Source organism: Impatiens glandulifera, chromosome 1 (genome assembly GCF_907164915.1).
Source record: "Impatiens glandulifera chromosome 1, dImpGla2.1, whole genome shotgun sequence".
Classification (NCBI taxonomy): domain Eukaryota; kingdom Viridiplantae; phylum Streptophyta; class Magnoliopsida; order Ericales; family Balsaminaceae; genus Impatiens; species Impatiens glandulifera.
Genome location: NC_061862.1, coordinates 153,633,867 through 153,656,330, shown reverse-complemented (window position 1 = coordinate 153,656,330; position 22,464 = coordinate 153,633,867). Strand labels below are relative to the sequence as shown.

The 22,464-nt window shown below is 33.0% G+C and overlaps 2 protein-coding genes and 1 pseudogene across 8 annotated transcripts; 2 read left to right on the top strand and 1 right to left on the bottom strand.

Moving 5' to 3' along the window:
* Positions 1 to 892: 892 nt before the first annotated feature.
* LOC124920230 lies at positions 893 to 1,303 on the bottom strand (annotated as a pseudogene).
* A 15,471-nt stretch (positions 1,304 to 16,774) lies between these two features.
* LOC124920229 (serine/arginine-rich-splicing factor SR34-like) lies at positions 16,775 to 20,434 on the top strand. Of its 7 annotated transcripts, none has more exons than XR_007097634.1 (16): positions 16,838 to 16,905; positions 17,101 to 17,189; positions 17,314 to 17,379; positions 17,455 to 17,529; positions 17,631 to 17,733; positions 17,814 to 17,860; positions 17,984 to 18,041; positions 18,165 to 18,214; positions 18,297 to 18,353; positions 18,444 to 18,544; positions 18,632 to 18,736; positions 19,359 to 19,446; positions 19,540 to 19,676; positions 19,845 to 19,878; positions 19,977 to 20,056; positions 20,169 to 20,434. XR_007097634.1 is itself a non-coding variant. In XM_047460672.1 (14 exons), exons 2-14 carry the CDS (start codon positions 17,106 to 17,108, stop codon positions 20,170 to 20,172), a joined length of 867 nt encoding a protein of 288 aa, XP_047316628.1. In that variant the 5' UTR covers positions 16,775 to 16,905; positions 17,101 to 17,105; the 3' UTR covers positions 20,173 to 20,434. The 7 variants fall into 7 exon arrangements, 2 of the variants coding, with proteins under 2 accessions (XP_047316628.1, XP_047316629.1); XR_007097633.1 differs by having other exon boundaries at positions 19,974 to 20,056; XR_007097632.1 differs by having other exon boundaries at positions 19,770 to 19,878; positions 19,974 to 20,056.
* An 891-nt stretch (positions 20,435 to 21,325) lies between these two features.
* Positions 21,326 to 22,320, top strand: LOC124916148 (phytochrome A-associated F-box protein-like). Its single transcript, XM_047456884.1, has one exon. The coding sequence runs from the start codon at positions 21,341 to 21,343 to the stop codon at positions 22,130 to 22,132; it is 792 nt and encodes a 263-aa protein (XP_047312840.1). The 5' UTR covers positions 21,326 to 21,340; the 3' UTR covers positions 22,133 to 22,320.
* The last annotated feature ends 144 nt before the right edge of the window (positions 22,321 to 22,464 follow it).

Here is a 22,464-nt window from a genome sequence, read left to right as displayed (position 1 = left end):
TAAACTTGGTTACATCCACTATAAAGAGGGAATATTATTGAGAATATCGGAATAATGATTACATAATGACATACTAGGGTTATGACACGAATTTATATAACACTCGGTCTCCTAAAACCCTAAAAATACATAACTAGGATTGTAGACGATGCTCTTAAGATAAAAACTTTAGCTTTCTAAAATGTCCGACTACACTTTTAAATAAACCTCAAATAGGTCAACATCAGTATCTTGACAAAGAGTCTCCAAAATATTGTCGTAATATTTTCATAGTTATATTACCATAACAAAATATCAAATTTTATGTTATGTTAATCTTATTTCTTTAAATCAAGATTATACACAAAAAAATATATATATATTTTTGTTCAATACTCTCTTTCCTTGCACCAACAATTCATGAAAACTCAACAAATCTCCACCTTGACTTGTTCTCCCAAATGCCCCAAATGTATTAATCAATACTAGGGCTGCAAATGAGTCAAGCCAAGATCGAATCAACTTGAGCTCGACTCGATTATTTATTTATTAGCTCGACTAGAACTCGAGCTCGAATGAGTTTATAAATTTGAGCTCGAGCTCGACTCGACTCGAAAGCTTGAACTAAAATTAAATTTTCAAGCTCGAATTCGAGCTTGAAGTCAAACCAACATTTATTTTTAAAAAGAAAATATCAAACTTTCATACTCATTCAACATTAAAAACATAATATTTTAAAATTAAAAATCAATTATAACAAATCAATATTTAATCATCAATAACAAATAACATAATATATCGATCTAACAAAGCCACGGTAAATATTTTAAGTGGAGTCTATTGAGAAAAAATAGTTGATAATTGATAAAAAAAACATGACTATTAACATCATCATTAAACACCTATAAGGTCTCTAAGTCCTCTCACTATGAATACGTCTCGCAAGTTGAATATTTTTAGGCATAATAGTCACATGTTTGGCGTGGATGGCGTAGATATTAGTGTCTTCATATAGACTAACTAAATAAGCATCAACTGTCTCTTGGAGAGCAACTACGGCGGAGCTCTAAAATCTCATATTTGTATTGAAATCTTGTGCAATCTCACGAACAAATTTTGGAATGGAAGTTTACGGATCAAAAGTTTCATACTCTTTTGGTACTTACGGATCTCTCTCAAAGTAATTGTTCCTGAAAAAACTTGTGAGGCTTCTTCACACCTCCGGTAGCTAGAGAAGATTTTATAACCGCCTTTATCGCTAGTTACTTCCTCAACTCCTTGTTTTTAGTCAATTTCCTAACGAGGTCTGTTTTGTGCACGCCATTTGAATAAATGAGAGATAATATGGAGAAATAAAAAAAACTTTATGAATGAGTGAGAGGAATTGAGTAAATGAGAGATAATATAAAAAAAATGAAGAACTCTTGTGAATAAGTAAGAAAAATAGTGAATATGAAAAGTCTTGTAGAATATGATGATGTATTAGAGAATTGTGGTTTTTCTTTTTAACTTTTGGGCCATAAGATATAATAATGTTAATTGTGGGCCTGTCATATGGACTTTGAAAAGAGAGTAAAAAAAACATTTGTTTTAAATTTTATGTTTTTATATTAAAATAAATAAAATAAATATATTATATATTATTATTCTCAAAAAAGAGATGATTTCTCAAACTAATTTTGTTTAGCGTTCAACTTCCCAAACTAACCTAGTTTGTTTATTCATTTTCAAACATGTTTACTGTTCAAACTAATTTTATTTATTTATTATTATATTTAAAATTCATTATATATAAACTAAATTATTTATATTTTGATATATATTTTAAATTATTATTTATATAAACTAAATTATTTATATTTTGATATATATTTTAAATTATTATTTTTATAAATTTGATTATTTATATTTTGATTATTTTTTATAAATTTGATTTTTTATATTTTAATATATATATATATATTTACATTTCAATTATTATTTATATAGTGTAATAAATATTTCTTTAGCATTCTAATAATTAATTGATAAATATTAATTTAAAATATTTTAACCATAACAATATAATAATTAACTATTCATAAAAACGATTACAATCATCATTTATCTAAATTATTGACGACTTTGTTCAGGACAACGTTGACTACGTCTCGTATGACCTTCTTGGCCACACCTCCCAAAAATGATGGTCCTTCGTGGGTTATCCATTTCAGTTCGAATACGCCGACTTTGACCTCGTTGGTTTTTCTTCTTTCTCAAATTTTAATTGGGAACAAGATTACCACCATATTTCTCCCAATCATGTGTTAATGGGAACGTCCAATATGATTCATTAGGTATGGGGTGAAAATCATACTGCCACATCTCAGAAAGTGTTGTTAGATTGTGATATGTATCGATGTATTTAACTCAATCGAGATTGCACACTATACATCCAACAACTATATGTGAACATGGAGAGTGATATCAACACCATTTTCCATAAGAACAAAAATCTTTACATATGTCAACGATATGTTTGTTGCCACCTTTCCAAAAACCATTATTCGTTCTTTAATGTGTAGTCGTCACCTTAAAGACTCCACTTTGCTTATTGTATAGAATAATTGTGTGTGTTGATGCCTTGCTTTCGATATTTTCAAATAATTTTCTTGACACATTGCAATAAGTATGCCCATTTTGAAGATCGTTCAAAATTTGAGTATGCCTTTCTGAAACAAGTTTTACAGAGCAATAATATATATATTCCACCATTGACGTGATCAGAAGAAAACGAGAAGACCTTAAGATACAATTAAAACTGTTAGGATCGGGATCAACGATAGAGACGGGAGTCTGACTATGTTGAACGCTTAGACACACTTCATTTGATAGTAACCCTATTAGAGGTTAATATCCGTTTCTATTCTATGCAACCCTTCACAAACTCTTGAACAAAGTTCAAGTGCGGAATAGTTTGTTTAGACTTGAAGCAACAAGTGAAGGGATTTAAAAGGAAAGAACGCCCAACACAAGAAAGTTTATGGATGTTCGGAGTAAAAGCTCCTACGTCACCCCTTCTTCTCAATGATGAGAAGGATATTCACTAGAAGATTTGGTTTGATTACAACACGTATACAAACCTAGTCGAACAACCAAGACTTAATTACTGCCTGTTTTCGAACTCCTAGTACACTCACTTTATTGAATAGGAAACAAACTTTGTCAACTTACAATGCTAACCAACTCACACAAAATATGTAGTATGTAATACAATCATAACACTCTAGCAAACTTGAAAACTTTTAGGACTTTTAGAGCTTGAGAGAGTTGTGAATAGCAATGTAAAAAACGATTGTTAGCTCTGAGAGATATGAAAGCTTGTATATGCTATGAGCCGGTTGAGAAAAGGTAATGAAACAATTTGTCCTTAGTCTTCTTAAGTAAGCAATCTACAATGGTCATATAACAGTCATATTTACTTTATAGGACGCCAATTCTTATTTGACTAGTTGAGTTCCAAGAAAGTACATCAGATGAGATTTTCTTTGATCTTGTCTGTTCTTGAATTATAATAAGTCAAATTGTCATTAATGGGATTACGATGTACGAGGAGCGTATATCTCAGAAGGTTTGACTTGTCTTTGATATTTTTTATAGAGCTCTACTGCTGCCAAAATATCTTCATTAGTCTTTGCACCAAAATGGAAACAAGTATCTGAGAAGTATAAAGTTGATGTCTACACTACCGGAAGCGTCCTTATATATTATTGAGACTAGTAAAATATAAGAAGCGGAAAAGAAAACCGGAAACGCTCCAATATAATACCGATTTTATTGAAAAACTGATTTCAATAAAATATCGGACGTGCTTTTTATATAACTGAAGTTATATACTACCAGGAGTGCTCATATAAATTACCGGAAGATAAAACCGGACGCGTCCCTTGTAAAAAATACCGAAGTCATAAACTACTGGATACGCTTCAGTAAAAATACCGAACCTGCAAATAACCAGATACATGTTTACAAAATATCGATTTGCAAAATATCGAACGCTTCCCTTAATATAAAACCGATGTGTAGAATACCGGTTACGCTTCAATATAAAATCGAAGTGCAAACCACTAGTTACGCTTTGATAAAATACCGAAGAGCGAACAAACCGGTTAGCTTCATAGAATACCGACTTCATATAATACCAGATACGTCTTAGTATAAAACCGAACCTACAAATAACCGGAGGCGTTTAATATAATACTGAAGTTCTAAAATACTAGATACACGTGTTTACAAACCGGTCTTCACAAAATACCAGATACACGTACTTGTATGAAACCGATCTTCTAAATACCGGGTGCGTCTTCATAACAAATCGATTTGCAAAATACCGGATGCTTCCATTATATTTAAAGACCGAACTTCAAAATACTGGAGATATTTTTCCTTTATAATACCGAGTATAAAATACCGAAGTATGAAATACTGATTTTAGAGATAAAACCGGAGGCGTCTCTTTTATAAAAACCGAAGTTTGATTAAATGCTGATTTTGATCAAATGTTGGATAGTCTTTCCGGTTTTCTTTAATCTACATAAAATTAAATTGACACAAATAAGTTCTTATGTATATTCTAATAGTTAATTAATATTAATATTTGATTAACTATTTTAACTTAATAATTTTTCCTTTTTTAATTATTTAAACTAAATATTCAAAACATGGTTATTTTATAATCGTTGGCTAATTATCCTAAGTTAATTAACTACTTTAATCTAACAATTTCTCCCTCTTTTATTGTTTAGAATAAATTATTAAAGTCTGTTATCTATTTCTTAGCAAAAACTTTCGACTATATTTGTTGTTGCTTGACCGTAACGATATCCTCCATCGTGAGACATATTCTCTAATGAAATATTTCGTAACCAATTTTCAGCATCGGGATTAAGCTCTTTGATTTGTCTCACCGCATCTTCGAATTTTCTCACTTTACTATTATTTCCGGACACCCAACATAACATCTTCAAATGCGATCTAGGATAAACTGAACTAAAATTACTACGGACAAGGTGGAGACAAAAACGATGTATACCCATGTCTCTAGTAAAAACATTTTGTTCTTTCTTCATTGTTTCAATAATTCCAGCATGACAATATAAAATTATGAACACTCCCGTTCTACTTCGACATATAAATCTACGAAGGCGACATAGAAACCATGACTAGTTGGTAGTTGTTTCTTCATTGACTAAAGCATAAGTAAGTAAGTGAGTATTGATGGTTATTGGAATCAGATCCCATTGTAATTAATAATTTCCCGTTATACCTTCCTTTCAAGAATGTACCATCAATACTGATAATTGGCCGAGCATGTTGTCACCCATCAACTATTGGTTTGAATGCCCACCATACACGCTTAAACACCGACGTGTGGAGTTTTGTAACATTGACCACAACTTCAATCGAAGCACTCGTGTCTGGATTAAAATGCATCAAAGCACTTAAAAATTTAGGAAGTTTAGAATAAGTGGTCGTCCAATCGCCATATACCTCCGATATTGCCTTTTGTTTTGCCAACCAAGCCTTCTTGTAGCTAACATGATATTTATACATTGCCAATATTTGATTCTTTATGTTATTCACTTTCAAGTATGGACCCTCCATTACCTAAATATGTAAATTTAAAATAATAAATAACAACTCAAAAATATGTAAAAGATCAACAATATTCAATACCAAAAATATTCTTACTTGTTGCTTTATAACACTTCCAATCAGTTTTGAACTAAGTAACTTGTGGTCTCTTTGGATTGTTCTCAAAAGACAGTTATGTTGAGTAGGAAGTTTAGTGATTTGAAAGTATCCAGATTGCTTACTTTTTATAGCTCGAATTTTCCACAGACATGCAACTATAGTACATTTTACCTCATAAAGCACCATAGTGCTTTTTAAAATATGATAATTTCTTGATTCTCTTATGTGGCTTGATTTTATTGCATTTATTGCAGTTTGTTTATCTACAAAATATTGACCTTCAAAAAGATCATTGTTAAGCGGATTAAAATTAGGAAAATGACCTGAATTATTCATGGCAACGTTGTTGAGGATCTCCTCTGTTGTAAACCATGGTACATTAGGAATATGTCCATCCATATTTGTTGGGTCATTAGTCTGAATATTCTCTTCTTCACCGTCACAATTATTTGTTGAATCTGAGTCCTCTGCATTGTAATCACTATCACTTTCATCGCTTTCCATTTCCGGGTTTGAATTCAATCCATTAGCTTCACTTAAATTGTAAAGTGCATTAGATCTTGTCACTCCATCATTAATAATTTCTTCCATTTGAATTTATTGTGACTCATGAAAACTTAACGAGAAGTCAATTCTTATTTCATTAGTTTGACTAGGACCAACATCAGTATATTGTGTTTGGAAAAGATTATAATCACCATAGTTAGAGTAATTGCCTCTTTTGTTTGAATTTTCCATCTACAAAAAAATACAATAATAATCATTATTAGTAATAAGTATTAAATAAATTTAAAAACACCAAAACAACTAAAAGTTATATAGAAGAATCTCTTTGTTTATTTGCTTGCTTTCTTGTTTTCTCTTACTTGCTTTCTTGTTTTCTCTTGCTTGCTTTCTTGTTAGTATCCTTATGTCACGGGTTTAGTATTTCCACCGCACTACATTAATTACAAAACACTCAACCACAACATTTAATGGCGTACTAAACTTCTTATTAACCAACCACCATATTTAATGGCTTGTTAATGTAAGACATGCTTTCTTATAAGCCCCTTAGGTTAGGAAGACAACACATTAAAAGTTGATAAAATTTTGTTGTGAAATTATATCACAATGAAAAAGTTGTCAAAACTATTCTAATAAAAGACAACACATTAAATATAGATAAAACACACTACACAAACTCAGTCAGAAACCACAGGACTTAACAATCGCCTACTTTTGAACTTTTAGCTAACACTCTATTGAACAGAACACTCTTTGTTCAACTTATAACACTGAGATTTCACACAAAAAGAACAGTGAGTGAATTACAGAATAATCACACAAACAAACAATAAATGATTAGTGCTTGAGTTTAAGAGATTGAATAATCAAAGAGAGAGCTTAAACAACTTGTAAGATTGATATTTTGTAAAGCAGATTGATTGAATCTTGTAACCGGTAGTTCGTCCGTTGTCCTTGGACTTCTATTTATAGTTGAAGTGCACCAACAGTCGAACTTTCTTTGAGGACACATGGCATGTGTCCGTTGGACGACCGCCATTAATACGAAGGTACAACAGACTGAGCATTGAGATTGTGGCCGTACAAGACAAGTAGTTCGTCGAATATCCTCTAATAGAATGTTGTACAAGAATGTATAAAACATCATGGGAAATTTGAATATTGGCGTATGTTCATTGGTTCAGATCAGTTGGCTTGTTAGACTGTTGAAAATGGTAATTGCATATGAGCTGAGTGAGAACGTAGTTAGACGCTCCTTCGAACGTTTAAAGGAGTTAGACCGCGTCTAACTACACTTTCCTTTAGACCACGTCTAATTGCACTTTCCTTTAGACCACGTCTAAAGGAGTTAGACCGCGTCTAACTGCGCTTCCCTTAAGACCACGTCTAACTGTGCTTTCCTTTAAACCACGTCTAAAGGAGTTAGATCGCGTCTAACTACGCTTCCCTTTAGACCACGTATAAAGAAGTTAGACGACGTCTAACTGCGCTTCCCTTTAGACCACGTCTAAAGGAGTTAGATCGCGTCTAATTGCGCTTCCCTTTAGACCACGTCTAAAGGAGATAGACTGCGTCTAACTGCGCTTCCCTTTAGACGACATCTAAAGGAGTTAGACGACGTCTAACTGCGCTTCCCTTTAGACCATGTCTAAAAGAGTTAGACAACGTCTAACTGGACTTCTCTTTAGACCACGTTTAAAGGAGTTAGACAACGTCTAACTGTGCTTCCCTTTAGACCACGTCTAACTGCACTTTCCTTTAGACCACGTCTAACCGCGCTTTCTTTTAGACCACGTCTAAAGGAGTTAGACTGCGTCTAACTGTGTTTCCCTTTAGACCACGTCTAAAGGAGTTAGACCGCGTCTAACTGCGCTTCCCTTTAGACCACGTCTAAAGGTGTTAGACTGTGTCTAACTATGCTTTCCTTTAGACCACGTCTAAAGGAGTTAGGCTGCGTCTAATTGCGCTTCCCTTTATACCACGTCTAAAGAAGTTAGACGACGTTTAACTGCGCTTCCCTTTAGACCACGTCTAAAGGAGTTAGACGACGTCTAACTGCGCTTCCCTTTAGACCACGTCTAAAAGAGTTAGACCGCGTCTAACAAGACAGTCTTCTTTAGATCTGTACCTGCACAACGACAAATAACCCAACTTAGTTTTATTCAAACCATATCATCAAAATTATGTTGTGCATAATCTTTTATGTTAATTAATTATTGATTTTTTAACTTTTAAAGACTGAAATACTTTCTTCTTTAATATTTAACTACCATTCTTTTCTTGGTTAAATTTCAACCTAGAGCTCGATGATGACAAAGAATTTGTTTGTGTGGGCAACGGATCTCTCTAACTTTAGGCTAGTGAATCTCTCTTAAGATCGTCTCGCTATCGCGCCCATAAATATAGGCTTTCTTTTCGGACAAGAAGTGCTCTTTACACTCAAAGAGGCTGATTTTTAATGGTTTAAGACGGTAGATTTGATTTTCTGATCAAAAACATTTTCTTTCCTTGGGATTCAAAACTTATATCTTCTCGCCATAGATTAACCATCTACAATATTATTTGTGGTAGAGGAAGGAGACGATGAAGCATTTTCCGATTAATTAACTTCTTGATAGCTATTAGCTAGGTGCAACTATATTGTTATTTAACTATTCAATTGTAGTAAAATGGCAAGTTTAGAAGTTAAAATACTTTTTTTTAACTCGATTATAGAAATAGACTATAAATTAATCTAAAAGACTTAACATTCATTCAATTATTAAACTAAAAGGCCTTATGAAACACTAACTAACAAGTTAAAATACGTTCAATGATTGTATTTGACCCAATGTGTATAATTCATAACGTCATTATTATGATACTATCTGAAATTCGTTCTAGAAATTCTGTAGGACTTTGTTTTTTCTCTTTCTCCATTTTTTTTTCTTTTTTCTTTTATTTTTTTAATGTCAAATTTTGTTTCATTATATGCTTATTTATCATTAATTTTTTTCAAAAAAAGATTGAGGTGCTCTAAGTGAAAAATAAATTTATTATTTTTTAATTTAAATTATATTTTATTAAATTAATATGATAAATTTGTATTAAGAAATTTAATTTAGTTAGTTAAATATTTTATTACACATATATTTGTTTTAGGGGTTCAAACTTTAGTAGTGCTTTCATTTTTATAATTTCAAGTGTCGTGTATGAGAGGGGAAATTTGACGAAATGACTCTAATAATGGCTCTAATTGCCTCTATGGTCACCCGATAATTAAAATTGATCTGGTGACAACTTTATTTTTTTTAGACGAAATTACCCTTTTCGCGTCACGCGAAGGGACTTCGCGTTTCGCGAAGTGGATTAGGGTTTTATATAAATACTCAAAAAATTTCATTTCGTTCATTTTTTTCTCTCTCTTCTCTCTCTTCTCTCTCTGCTCTTGTTCGACGGCGGCAACGAAGGCTACGATGACGGAGACGACGACTACGGCTAGGGCAACGTCGACATCGACGAAAAACATCAAAGGTAAGAAAACCCTAACACTGAATTGATGTTCATACAAATTTATGTTCTTATTTCCATGATCTTTATTTCAAACCCTAACCCTAACTTTAAATCGATTTATGTTCATGTTTCTAGTATCTTCATTTGAAAATCCTAAATCAATTTATGTTCTTATTTATATTATCTTCATTTCAAATGATTTATGTTTTTCTTAATCAAACCCCAACCCTAAATCAATATAATCTGTTCTTATTGTTCATATTGGCTCATATTGTGTTCATCTTATTGTTCATATTGGTTTTACTATTCGTTGTTCATATGTCGATGATGATATTTGTAGATAATCTCGTCGATGATCATATGGGTTCTGTTTCAGATAAGATTTACTTTTCACGTTACGCGAAGGCACATCGCGTTACGCAAAGCGGCACGGTCGACACGCGAAATGACATGGTTGACACATAAAGCGACACGGTCGGCACGCGAAGCGGCACGGTCGACATGTGAAGGCACATCGCGTTAAGCGGCATAAAGTTGTACTTAGATTTGTGTAAAACATTAAATTAGATTCCTATTGTTTTTCAGCTGAATGAAGAATGATTTTCTTTGTTTTGTTTGATTAAAGAATCTATCATCTGCTCATATTCAGTCATATTTGTCTTTCTTACATTATCTTAACATTGTTAAAGAATTTCTTTTATCTTGAAAGAAGAAGCCAAAAGGTAATATAAAGATAATTAACGTTGAAATTGATTTTATTTTAAAATCATAACTAAAAAAATATAACAAAAAATTTAATATTACAATAATAGTCAACAACAAAATTGAATCTTCTTTGAAAATTTAACCAAATAAATACAAATTTGTCATGAGTTAAACAGAACAGAATGTCATGGAATTATTATTACAAGTTACAAATAAGAAGTTATGTCAAGAGTTACATGAATAGAAAGTCAGGAGTTACACGATCAAGAAGTTATGAGTTGAAGTCTTCTGACCATTTTCAAAAGAACAAAAATGACATGAATTGATAAGGAAACATTCAAACCCCACTATGTCAAATCCAAAATGTTCCATCTCTGCTTCGAATGTGGTTTGGTTCACAACTACTATAAATTTAAAAACATTACAAGCGCAAATAGAAAGAACAAAAAAAACTTGCCGAACCTAAAAACACTAAGCCCAGTTAATGTGACAAGAATGGATAGGGCTGAATAGCATAACAGGAGACAGACAATCCTTCCTCTTATGAATAATTTCTTGATTTATTTCACTTATTTTACTCCATGTATTTCTCAATAATCGTCCTTCCATGAAGAAACCTTCAAATTGTCATCATCCCAAAAAAGGGGCATTTTTCTTTTTATCTGATGATGCAATAACAAACATGAAAGAGACCCATTAAATCATCTTTTTATACATTCTTCATGTTGTTTTTGGCACAATTAGAATCCCACATCGAAAGATGTGAGAGTGAAAGAAGTTTATTAGTATATAAAAGAAACTATATTCACAATTAGAATAAATCCCACATCGGAAGATGATGGGAGTTGGGGAAGTTTCTTAGTGTATAAAAGAAACTCCTTTCTCTTTGGTTTATTGCACCCAATATTTGTATCTCTTCTTCCTTATTAATTGATAGTCTTAGGGCTCGGAGACGTAGGCAATATTTTGGCCGAACTCTGTTATCAAATTCTGTTAGTGTTTTTTTAGTTTGTTTTCTTCTTTTGTGTTTCTGTCAGGGTTTTTTCCCAACAAGTGGTATTAGAGCCAAAGGTTCGTCCTTAGCATGGTGGAGTCTTCAAAAGGGGCGTCAACTCCTTCGTCATCCTGGACAATGACACCGATGTCGAATTTGAAGTTTGCGGTGGAGATCTTTGATGGAACTGGTCATTTCGGCATGTGGCAAGGTGAGGTTCTAGATTGTCTTTTTTAGTAGGGTCTAGATGTTGTTATTGAGGTCGGAAAGCCAGATGGTATAGAAGAAAAAAAAGTGGAGTATCATGAATCGGTTGGCGTGCGGAACAATTCGATCGTGCCTGTCTAGAGAGTAGAAGTATGCTGTGAAGAATGAAACTTCTGCACAGAAACTGTGACAAGCATTGGAGGACAAATTTCTGAAGAAGAGTGGTCAAAATAAACTCCTTATAAAGAAGCGACTGTTCCGGTTTGATTACCAATCAGGTACTACTATGAATGAGCATATAACTAAGTTTAATCAATTAGTAGCGGATTTGTTTAACCTTGATGTTAAGTTTGAGGATGAAGATTTGGCTTTGATGTTGCTATCGTTCCTTCCTGATGAATTTGAACACTTAGAAACAACGTTACTTAATGGGAAGGGAAATATTTCTTTTGATGTTGTAAGTTCTGCTTTATATAGTAATGAATTGAGAAAGCAGGACAAAAGGAAAAATAAAATAGGTACAGCAGATGAAGCATTGATGGCTAGGGGCCGTCAACAAAGCAAATCAAAAGGGAGAGGAGGAATATCCAAAAACAGAGTTGTCAAAGATGAATGTGCTTTCTGTCGTGGGAAAAGACATTGGAAGAAAAATTGTCCAAAGTTGAAGAAGAGAGGGAATGGTTCCGAAGATGCAAATGTTGCAGAAAACAAAAACGATGCAGATTTAGACTTCTCTTTGACGATGTCACACACAATATCACATCCTAATGCGTGGATATTGGACTCAGCCTGTACTTATCATATGACACCAGTTCGAGAGTGGTTGTTTAACTTCAAAGAACTAGATGGTGGAGTTGTTTACATTTGAAATGATCATACGTGTAAAATAAAAGGGATAAGTTCAATCAAGCTGAGAAATGAGGATAGATCCACCATAATTGTCAGAGATGTTCGGTATATACCGAATATGAAAAAGAGTCTCATTTCATTGGGGTCTTTGGAGTCAAAAGGCTTACATGTGAGAATGGAAAATGGAATTAAGGTTAGGATTAGGGTATAATGAGGTACTTTCTCCTGTTGTTAAACACTTTTCAATTAGAATTTTGTTGGCATTGGTAGCGCAGATGAATTTAGAGCTAGCTCAACCAGATGTGAATACCGCAGGCATACACGGTCATTTGAACGAGGAAATCTACATTTATCAACCAGATGAATTCAAAGTTGCTGATAAAGAAAATTGGGTTTGCAAGTTGAACAGATCATTGTACAGGTTAAAGAAATCGTCGAGACAGTGGTACAAACGACTTGACAAGTTTATGATGGGGCACAAGTACACAAGAAGCAGATTCAGTTCATGTGTGTATTTGCGCAAATTGCAAGATGAGTCTTACATCTATCTACTCTTGTACGTTGATGATATGTTGATAGAATCAAAGAGCGAATATGAAGTTGACAAATTGAAGGCTCAATTGGGTAAAAAGTTCGAGATGAAAGACATGAGGAAAACCAAATCTAATTTTTTAGATTTGGTAAACACCTTCCGCGTTTGAGTCGGCGCTGAAGAGCGCCAATTGGAAGCACTGAAGGTTTATTTTTAATATTGAACATTAGTATTTGGATATTGTGTCAAGATGGAGATTTGTTGTTTTTGGCACAATTAGAATCCCACATCGGAAGATTATAGGAGTGAAAGAAGTTTCTTAGTATATAAAAGAAATTATATTCACAATTAGAATAAATCCCACATCGGAACATGATGGGAGTTTGGGAAGTTTCTTAGTGTATAAAAGAAATTCTCCCCTCTTTGGTTTATTGCACCCAATATTTGTATCTTTTCTTTCTTATTAATTGATAGCTTTAGTGCTCGGAGACGTAGGCAATATTTTGGCCGAACTCCGTTATCAAATTTTGTTAGTGTTCTTTCGGTTGTTTTTCTTTTTTTGTGTTTCTGTCAGGGTTTTTCCCAACACTTCATTTAGCTGAAAAACAATAGAAATCGAATTTGATGTTTTACACAAATCTAAGTACAACTCTGTGCCGCTTTGCGTGCCGACTGTGCCGCTTCACTTGCCGACCATGCCAACCGCGCCGCTTCGTGTAACGCAATGGGCCTTCGCGTAACACGATGTGCCTTTGCGTAACGCGATGTGTCTTCCCGTAACGCGAAAAGTGAATCTTCCCTGAAACGGAACCCATATGATCATCGACGAGATTATCTACAAATATCATCATCGACATATGAACAACGAATAGTAAAACCAATATGAACAATAAGATGAACAAAATATAAACCAATATAAACAATAAAAACATGTTAAATCGATTTAGGGTTAGGGTTTTGAAATGAAGATAATGGAAATAAGAACATAAATTGATTTAGGGTTTTAAAATGAAGAGAATAAAACATGAATATAAATCGATTTAAGGTTAGGGTTAGGGTTAAAGTTTGAAACAAAGATCATGGAAATAAGAACATAAATCTACATGATGAACATAAATCGATTTAGGGTTAGATTTTTTCTTATCATCGATCTGTATTGTGTTCCTCCGTCGCCGCAGTCGCTGTCGCCGCCGTCAAAGAGAGAACAAGTGTAGAGAGATTGGAGAGAGAAAGAAAATGAAGGAAATGAAAAAAAATTGATTATTTTTATAAATAACATTTCACTTCGCGCGAAGAGGGTATTTTCGTCCAAAAAAAATAAAATGATCATTAGAGACATAAAAATTAGTGGGTAACTACGGATACAAATACATCAATCTTTAGGGTCATTTCGTCAAATTTCCCTATCAGAGGGACCTGAGTAGGAATGGCAATGGGTACCCGTATGCCCGATACCCGTGGATACCCAATGCTTGGGTTCAGGTATTTTAAATCGGGGTCGGGGTCGGGGTCGGGGATGGGGAGTGAAAAAGGTACCTGATCGGGTTCGGGGTCGGGGATGGGGAGTGTTGGAAACCCAAACCCGATACCCGAATATATTAATATTAATATATATATTAATAAAATTTAAGTGACTTATCAAATTCCACGTCACAAGTTGTGGCTACTAAATATCATTAAATAAATATATTAATTATTTTATCATTACTCTCAACATCACGCTTAACATCATTTCCTAGGCAAATCACGCTTAACATTATTTCATTTATTTGTAATAACTATTTCTCTCTCATAATATCTCCATTCAACCTTACTTCAAGACTTCAAGTCTTCAACTTCTATCTTCTTCAACATTCTTCTAGTTTTTGTTCAAAGTCTCCAATAACACAACAAATGTTATATTTTTCAATCTTTACCACATAAGTTACATGATTATGCAAGTAAGTAATGTTTTCATTTAATAAAGTTATGCATGTCGTTCTTCAATTTTTACAATCTTATATTTATTTATTAACTTAATCTTCAATCTCTATTTTGTAGTTTCTTCTTCCGTTTTAACAATAATAAAGTTGATTTTTTCTGTAAGTTCTACATGTAGGTAAGTAATACTTTCATTATTTCTAAATTTTTTTGTTTAATATATATATATAGACATAATTGATATATATGACATACTTTCATTATATATATATATATATATATTATATGTCTCAGTTATTAAACATTGTATAAATTTATCCAGTGTTAGTTATTAAACATTGTATAAATTTATCCAGTGTACTCACAATCTAGGGTTTTGTAAATTATAACAGAATATTAATATTTTTAAATTTTTATAAAATAATATATAATTTAATAAAGTAATACAATAAATTTATTTATTTTTATAAGGTAAAAATAAAGAGTCAAAGAGTTTTTTAAGGAATATTAAAACTTCCTCATATTTAGTTCAATATATTAGTTCAAAAATAAAAGAGTTTTTTAAATATTATGTTTAACTATATTTAGGGAATAATAGTTAAATACTTTAATTTTAATTCTATTTTTTGTATTTGTTAATGTTGATTTTTTATTTAATGATTTTGTAGGTTATAATTTACCTGTGTTGAAGAAGTTTATTCAAGACGGAAGCTTTTTATGAGAAAATTAATTTGATGATTTTTGAAGTTTTTGTGTTTAATTAAGAATTATGTTCTATCACTTTGAAGTTTATTTGTATTTTTGTAGTATGGATGAATTTATAGGATGTAGTATGGATGAATTTATATTATATAGTGTGAATGATTTTTTTTTTATTGTTTAATGATATAATATTTATTAATAGTTTTAGATTAATTATATTTTATAGTAATATATTATATTTAATTTATATTATTTTAGTTAATTAAAATATAATTTTTTAATATTTAATATCGGGTAATGGGGTACCTGTCGGGGATCGGGTACCCGACGAATCGGGGATGGAGATATAAATAGAGATACCCGTCGGGGTCGGGGTCGGGTAGTAATTTGAAAATCGGGTTCGAGGATGGGTACTTCACTACCCGACGGGTAGGGTACTCGTTACCATCCCTAGACCTTAGGCTCATTCTTCACAAATAATTAATTTATGTATTTTTCTTTATAATGAAAAAACGCATTAATTCCTCTATAATAATAAATTTTGTAAAAATTTTAAAATAACCCTCCAAGATAAATATATTTTACAAAATCCAAACAAAACAAAATTTTAAACGGGGTCAAACAATATGACATTAGAAAAATCCTAAAAAAGTATAAAAAAAGTTTAGCATTAAGACTCCCTATACCTTATGAATATTTATTTAATTTAACTAATTTAAATCATCATTAAGCGGTCTTTAATCCTTTTAAGGTCCGAATATGAAAATGACATATTATATGGTTGTATATTAAAACAGTTTAATAATATAAGGGCTAATATTTTATCTTTTATTCAATACAAAAGGGATATTTCACAAAATGATACTAAAAAGGTTTTTAAATGACTAGTTGCGTAAATGATCATTTCAAAATATTTTGACGAAATTATTCACGTAAGGACTAGCTTATAAATTTACCTCAATCGCGTAACGCGAAAAAGACATGATTATCATGCGAATGCACAATATTCAATCTTGCCCTTCGCGTTACGCGACGAAGATAATTTCGTCATAATATTTTAAAGTGGTCATTTGCGTAATTAAATTTATGCTTAGCTAATTAGCGCATTTAATTACATTTGTAGGTCATTTCTTCAAATTTCCCAAACAAAATAACGCATATAAAAATCTATTTTTACTAGATCCAGGCCTTAGGTTCGAGACTTCCTCCATATCATCAAAACCCTAGGGTTCGGTCCTTCGGAGCTCTCGAAGAGTGAGTTCATCGTCTTTCGAATTCAGCTAAGGTTTGTCTTTCTTCTCAATTAAATCTTATCTAATGTGTTTTCTTTTGCCGCATTTCGTATCTACTCGTTGATAGCTGGTTTCATGTGTTTCGATTTTGTCGATGATTTTAAGGTTGTTTGTCTAATTTTATAGGAATTTGATCTTTATATTCTCCTTTTCATCTTCTGACATTGTTTTCACCATGTTGTTATCAGGAAAAATGAGCCGCTCTAGTCGAACTATATATGTTGGAAATCTTCCTGGTGATATCCGTGAGAGGGAAGTAGAAGATCTCTTTTACAAGGTAATATAGATTACTGACCTTATTTTGGGTTCAGAGAGGAAGAGATGATTTAAGAAAAGAAACATATCTAGTTAGTTGTATGTTCAACCTTGAATTTGATCTTTTTTCCTTTGAATATTTGCAGTATGGACCAGTAAAGCATATTGATTTGAAGATCCCACCAAGACCACCTGGTTATGCATTTGTTGAGGTGCCTCTTCAATTTCTTTTGAGTTATGTTAGTGTGATATATATGTTCTCCTAATATATCGGAGTTCCCTTTCAGTTTGAAGAAGCTCGGGATGCTGATGATGCAATTCGTGGTCGAGATGGTTATGATTTTGATGGGCACCGTCTCAGGGTATGATGTTTCCACAAAGTTATAATTCAGGAGATTGCCTTTAATTTTTCCATTTGGTTTGGAGATTCATCATGTTTCTTGCCTTCTGTATATTTATAAAGGTGGAGCTTGCCCATGGAGGTCGTGGGGAACATTCATCTTCAATGGAACGCTTCAGCGGAAGTCGTGTTAGCCGTGGACTCTCCAGGCGCTCTGATTTTCGCGGTTTGTACTTTATTTCATAATTTAAAAACTCTTTTTGCTACTACTAATATAATTCATCCTAACATTTTCTCCTGTTATAGTTGTAATCTCTGGACTTCCTTCATCAGCCTCTTGGCAGGACCTGAAGGTGACTAAGAATTTTAAGATTTTTGTAACCTATACTATTGACATTGGATGCTCCATTTTGTTGTTTTCTCTACCCCCCACACGAAAGTTAGCAAAATACTAACATCCTGTGTTGCGAATTTAGGACCACATGCGCAAAGCAGGAGATGTCTGTTTCTCCCAAGTTTTCCGTGATGGCAGAGGTATTTACCTAATTTTACCTACATACCAGTCATTAATTGTTAAATGATTTGAGGGTATGTTCAACATTTTCTGTTTATATTTTGATCGTATCGGTCATGCATTATTTTACCTGGGTGTTGCAGGAGTCACTGGGATTGTGGATTATACCAACGATGATGATATGAAATATGCTGTGAGTGTATTATCGACTTGGTTCGACAGTGTCATGTGAATTAAATATGTGTTGTGAGAGTCATTGGGATTCCCTTTTGCAGATAAGAAAGCTTGATGACTCTGAGTTCCGTAACGCTTTTACCCGGTCTATAGTCCGTGTATGTCCCCTTTCGTATGGTTTCATAATGATTGTTTATATAGATATTGGTTGTAGATTGTACTTATTACTTTACCCTACCCTTGTTTAGGTCAAGGAATATAGAGGCCGGAGTCGAAGCCGTTCAAGGAGCAGAAGCAGCAGCTACTCCAGGGGTCGGAGTCGCAGTGAAAGCCGTAGTAGGAGCAGGAGGTCAGATCATACCCTCAAAACTATGTTCATGGTTGATCCATCCATTTTTTATAATTTAAGTCTGTGTAAATATTTGTTGTCTTGCAGCAAATCTCCAAGAGATAAAACTACTAAGAAGTCACCTGCTAGATCTCGCACAAGGTCTGCTTCTTCCAGTTCCCGCTCTAGATCAAAGTCACGCTCTCTTTCAAGGTTTCCCACTTTTCTTTCTTTTTTGGATTCTTTTTTTAACATTGCAAAATTTTCCTCTCTTTGTTGAATTAATTTAGTCTTAATATAAAATAAATCTTTCCATTCTTAGTATGGTCTTTTACAAGACAATGCTACCTGAACTAGACAAATCAAATGAAAAATGTTGACTGACCTTTCCCTTCTAAAATTTAAAAGTCATCAGTTCTTTCCTGCTTGCCCTCAATTCTGTCTAAATTCTCATTCCATTGTTGTGTGTTACTTTCAGTTGTACGACACACCATAGTTCTCTGCTCTAACAGTGAAATAACTTAGAGACGTGCGCTAATTTGCTGACATTTTCTTCTTAGGGAACTTATAGCTCTTAAAAGTCTCAGAAAAAGTTGTAGTCACCTTGGGAACTAATTTCCTGTCACAGCTTTCCCCTAGTTTCAGTTCATTAATTCCGAAACAGGCATTTATTGCTTATTCTGGTTGTTGGTTCTACTTTTTCTTCATTGTCTGGATCATCCCTACAACTCAGCTGATATATGGTTTGTTAAGACATGTCGAATTAAAAAAGAAAAGAAAAGAAAAACCCTCATGATTCTGTCCATGTGCATGAAATTATTTCTTTGTTGTCTAGATATGGATATATGCAGCATTCTGGAGTTTGCATATTAGGATCTTGATGGGATATGGTTCAAATGCCTGCAACTCTTTTGGTTGTTAAGGTATGATGATATTAATCAAGATGGGCAGATTTGAAAATCACGCTCTCTTCTGAATATAATCATATTAAGCATTGCAAATATCCATGGGCGTAGATTGTGGACAAAAGAAAGAGGATCATGGATTGGATATGTTAAAGCTGGCTAACTAAATGCTATTGGAATTTTGCGGTGGAAACTATATCCTGACATTGTCTTTTCAAGCTTGTTGGCCCAATTGACTTCTTATTTTGGTAGTTATTCTGTTTTTTTTTCCAACCTACATACTGGAAACCTTTATTTTTTTTCCAATATATCATGGTTTGTATTAACAATGCAATTGGTAGAGGCCTCGAGGCTATTGGATCACAGTAAGGAGGACTTGTGGATATTAAACTCAGTTGTTTGTGGAACTTTTGCAGATCCCCAGCAAGACCCAGATCTCCTTTGCCAACTGTAAGTGAAATTTCTTGTTCTTTTAACCAATTTTCTTGGAATCTTCAGTCTATATGCTCATGCATGTCCTTATATATTATTGAAATCCTTAACAGAAGAAAGATGTAAGTAAAAGTCCGATCAAGACCAGAGAAAAAAGCCGGAGCAGGAGCAGGAGCCCAAGCAAAAGCCACTCCAGGTCCTCCCTTTAACTCCCTCCGAAAAGATTAACAAGTTCTTTATATTTGAAAGATCATTTCAATTGCAATAGAATTCAGTGAAAAGTTCTGTTTTGTTTTTCCTTTGAACAGGTGAGATTGGTTTGGATTGGATTGGATTGGATATGGATCAAGATCAGTCAGTCATACATCAGATTAGTGTGATTGATACCAATTTGCTGTTTGGTTAGCAGTTGTAGCTGTGTTATGATCTTTCTGACTATTTTTTGATGGATTTGTTGCTTAGCCATATTTGGGATTGTATACTTGTCTAAAATTCTACATTACTTACCTTTCGAACCATATGATCATAATATTGCTTTGCTTCGGCACTGGATACAAAACTTTTTTAGTTTTTTCGTTGTTGGTTTATTTCATATTAATGTGTTTGAATTTCATTTCATTGAAAGCTTGATAAGTAACCTTTTGAACCATATGGTCATAATATTGCCCGTGTTATAGGTGCAAGTGGCAAAGTCTATTTTATTGTCAATTCTAGTCTTGTTTAAGTTAAGAGTCATTTTCAAATACATCTTTTTTTTTCTATTGCAATTTATAATTGTATAATTATAATAAATATACTCTTTTTTTTATATATTCAACCAGACTCAGTTATTGTTTTTTCTTAGTGCATTTTGCGGCCGCCCATTAAACAAAACTTAACTTTTGTTTTTTAATTGTATTTTTATAAGGGAAATATTATCTTCTTTAAATGATATGTTTCATTATATACCATTCTTAAAAAAATTAATTATTTTAAAGTTTATCATTTTTATGAAGGTAGTATAAAATGGAACATAAATTTTAGAGAAATAATTTGAGGAAGGAATTTGAAAATGAAATAACTAGTATTTGAAAAAATAATTAAATTTTACTTTCTACTCTCTTTTATATATTTTTATTTTTCACATTCCGTCCCAAATTTTCTAACTTATTACTCATTTATATTTAATAAAATAAAAAAAATGAAAGACTAAATCATCTAAAAGAATATATGTCAAATAAAAATTTATATTAAATTTAGAAGAGCGATAAAATGACGTGTCAAAGAAAAATGATAAAAAGGAAGAGTGGAAAATTGATTATTTTTCAACTAAATTACTTATTTCTCTCCAATTATTTCTCTTAAATTAATCATAAAAAAAAATAATTTAATAATTTTTTCTTGAAAATTAAATTAACCCTAATCCTAATGAATGAAATTATTATATAAGGAGTCCAATTGAAGCATTCAATTGACAGTAAACGACCGACCGACGACGACGATGGTAACCACTTTCTTGAATCTCCCCGACGACGTAATCGTCAAAATATTTCTCAATCTGGGAGACGATGCTCGTCACTGGGCAAATCTTTCCTGCGTTTGCACCAAATTCCCACCTCTAATTCGCGACTTTTGTTGGAAAGAAAGATGCATCCGATCCTTACCTGGTATTTTCTCCGATCTATTTAACAATTCTCGTTCAATCTCTCCACCTCCCGGTGGTTGGGCCGCTCTCTACAAGCTCGCCATCAGCTGTCCCGGCGTTTACCATTCCGGTGTTGTAACCAATCATGATCTTCAGATTCAACAAGATCTGGATCATGAAGAAGAAGAAGAAGAAGAGGTAAAACCGACTGAAACCCAGGTATTGATTGAGAAAAAGATCTGTTGTAGTCCACCAGCTACGCATATCGCATCTGGGTTTCCGAGTTTTAGTCGAGAAGAAGGTAGTAAAATGTTAGGAAGTAGATTTAGGGATGATTACTTTTACATTTGTCATTGGCCAGGGTGTGTTCATGAGGAAAGGAAGAAGAAGTATATGCTTTTTAGAGGTATTTTTGTTAACTTTAAGGAATCTGAGATATGGAGGAAGATTAATGAAGTGAATAAGGATCAAGTTGATATTCCCTGTGGTTTTTGTTCATGTAAAAAGACATGGGATTTGCAGTCTTCTTTCTGTTTGAGGCGTGTCTTCTTTGGACATCATGCTAATGGTGAACCGATTGTTCGAGCTTATGTTTGTGACAATGGCCATGTCTCTGGAGCATGGACTGAGTTTGTCTGGTACAGATGATCTTTAAGTTTTGCTATTTCATTCAACTTTTTTCATTCATCATTTCAATTTTCAAGCAATAATAAACATCTTATTTCTCTTCTTCTATGCAACAATTAAGAGTTTTATTAGGTCAATTTCATATTTTGGACAAAAATCCAACGTTTTCAGTTGCAGAATAATCAACGTTTTCAGCTTTTCACAAGTTATATAGTTTTGTATTCATTTGATTGATCGCTCTTCTACTGCTATTTGCTTTGCTAGATCAATTAATACATGTTAGGTCTTGGAAATTTTCACAATGTGCATGATGAGCAAAATAGTCCCCAACAGCTCTTCGGATTTAAGGTCTT

Bases quoted from the DNA above. Each gene is read 5' to 3' on its own strand.
- LOC124916148 (XM_047456884.1), top strand. From the start codon at position 21,341: ATGGTAACCACTTTCTTGAATCTCCCCGACGACGTAATCGTCAAAATA.
- LOC124920229 (XM_047460672.1), top strand. From the start codon at position 17,106: ATGAGCCGCTCTAGTCGAACTATATATGTTGGAAATCTTCCTGGTGAT. The intron at 17,861-17,983 runs GTGACTAAGAAT...TTGCGAATTTAG, and splicing joins CCTCTTGGCAGGACCTGAAG to GACCACATGCGCAAAGCAGG. The intron at 18,545-18,631 runs GTCAGATCATAC...GTTGTCTTGCAG, and splicing joins AGCCGTAGTAGGAGCAGGAG to CAAATCTCCAAGAGATAAAA.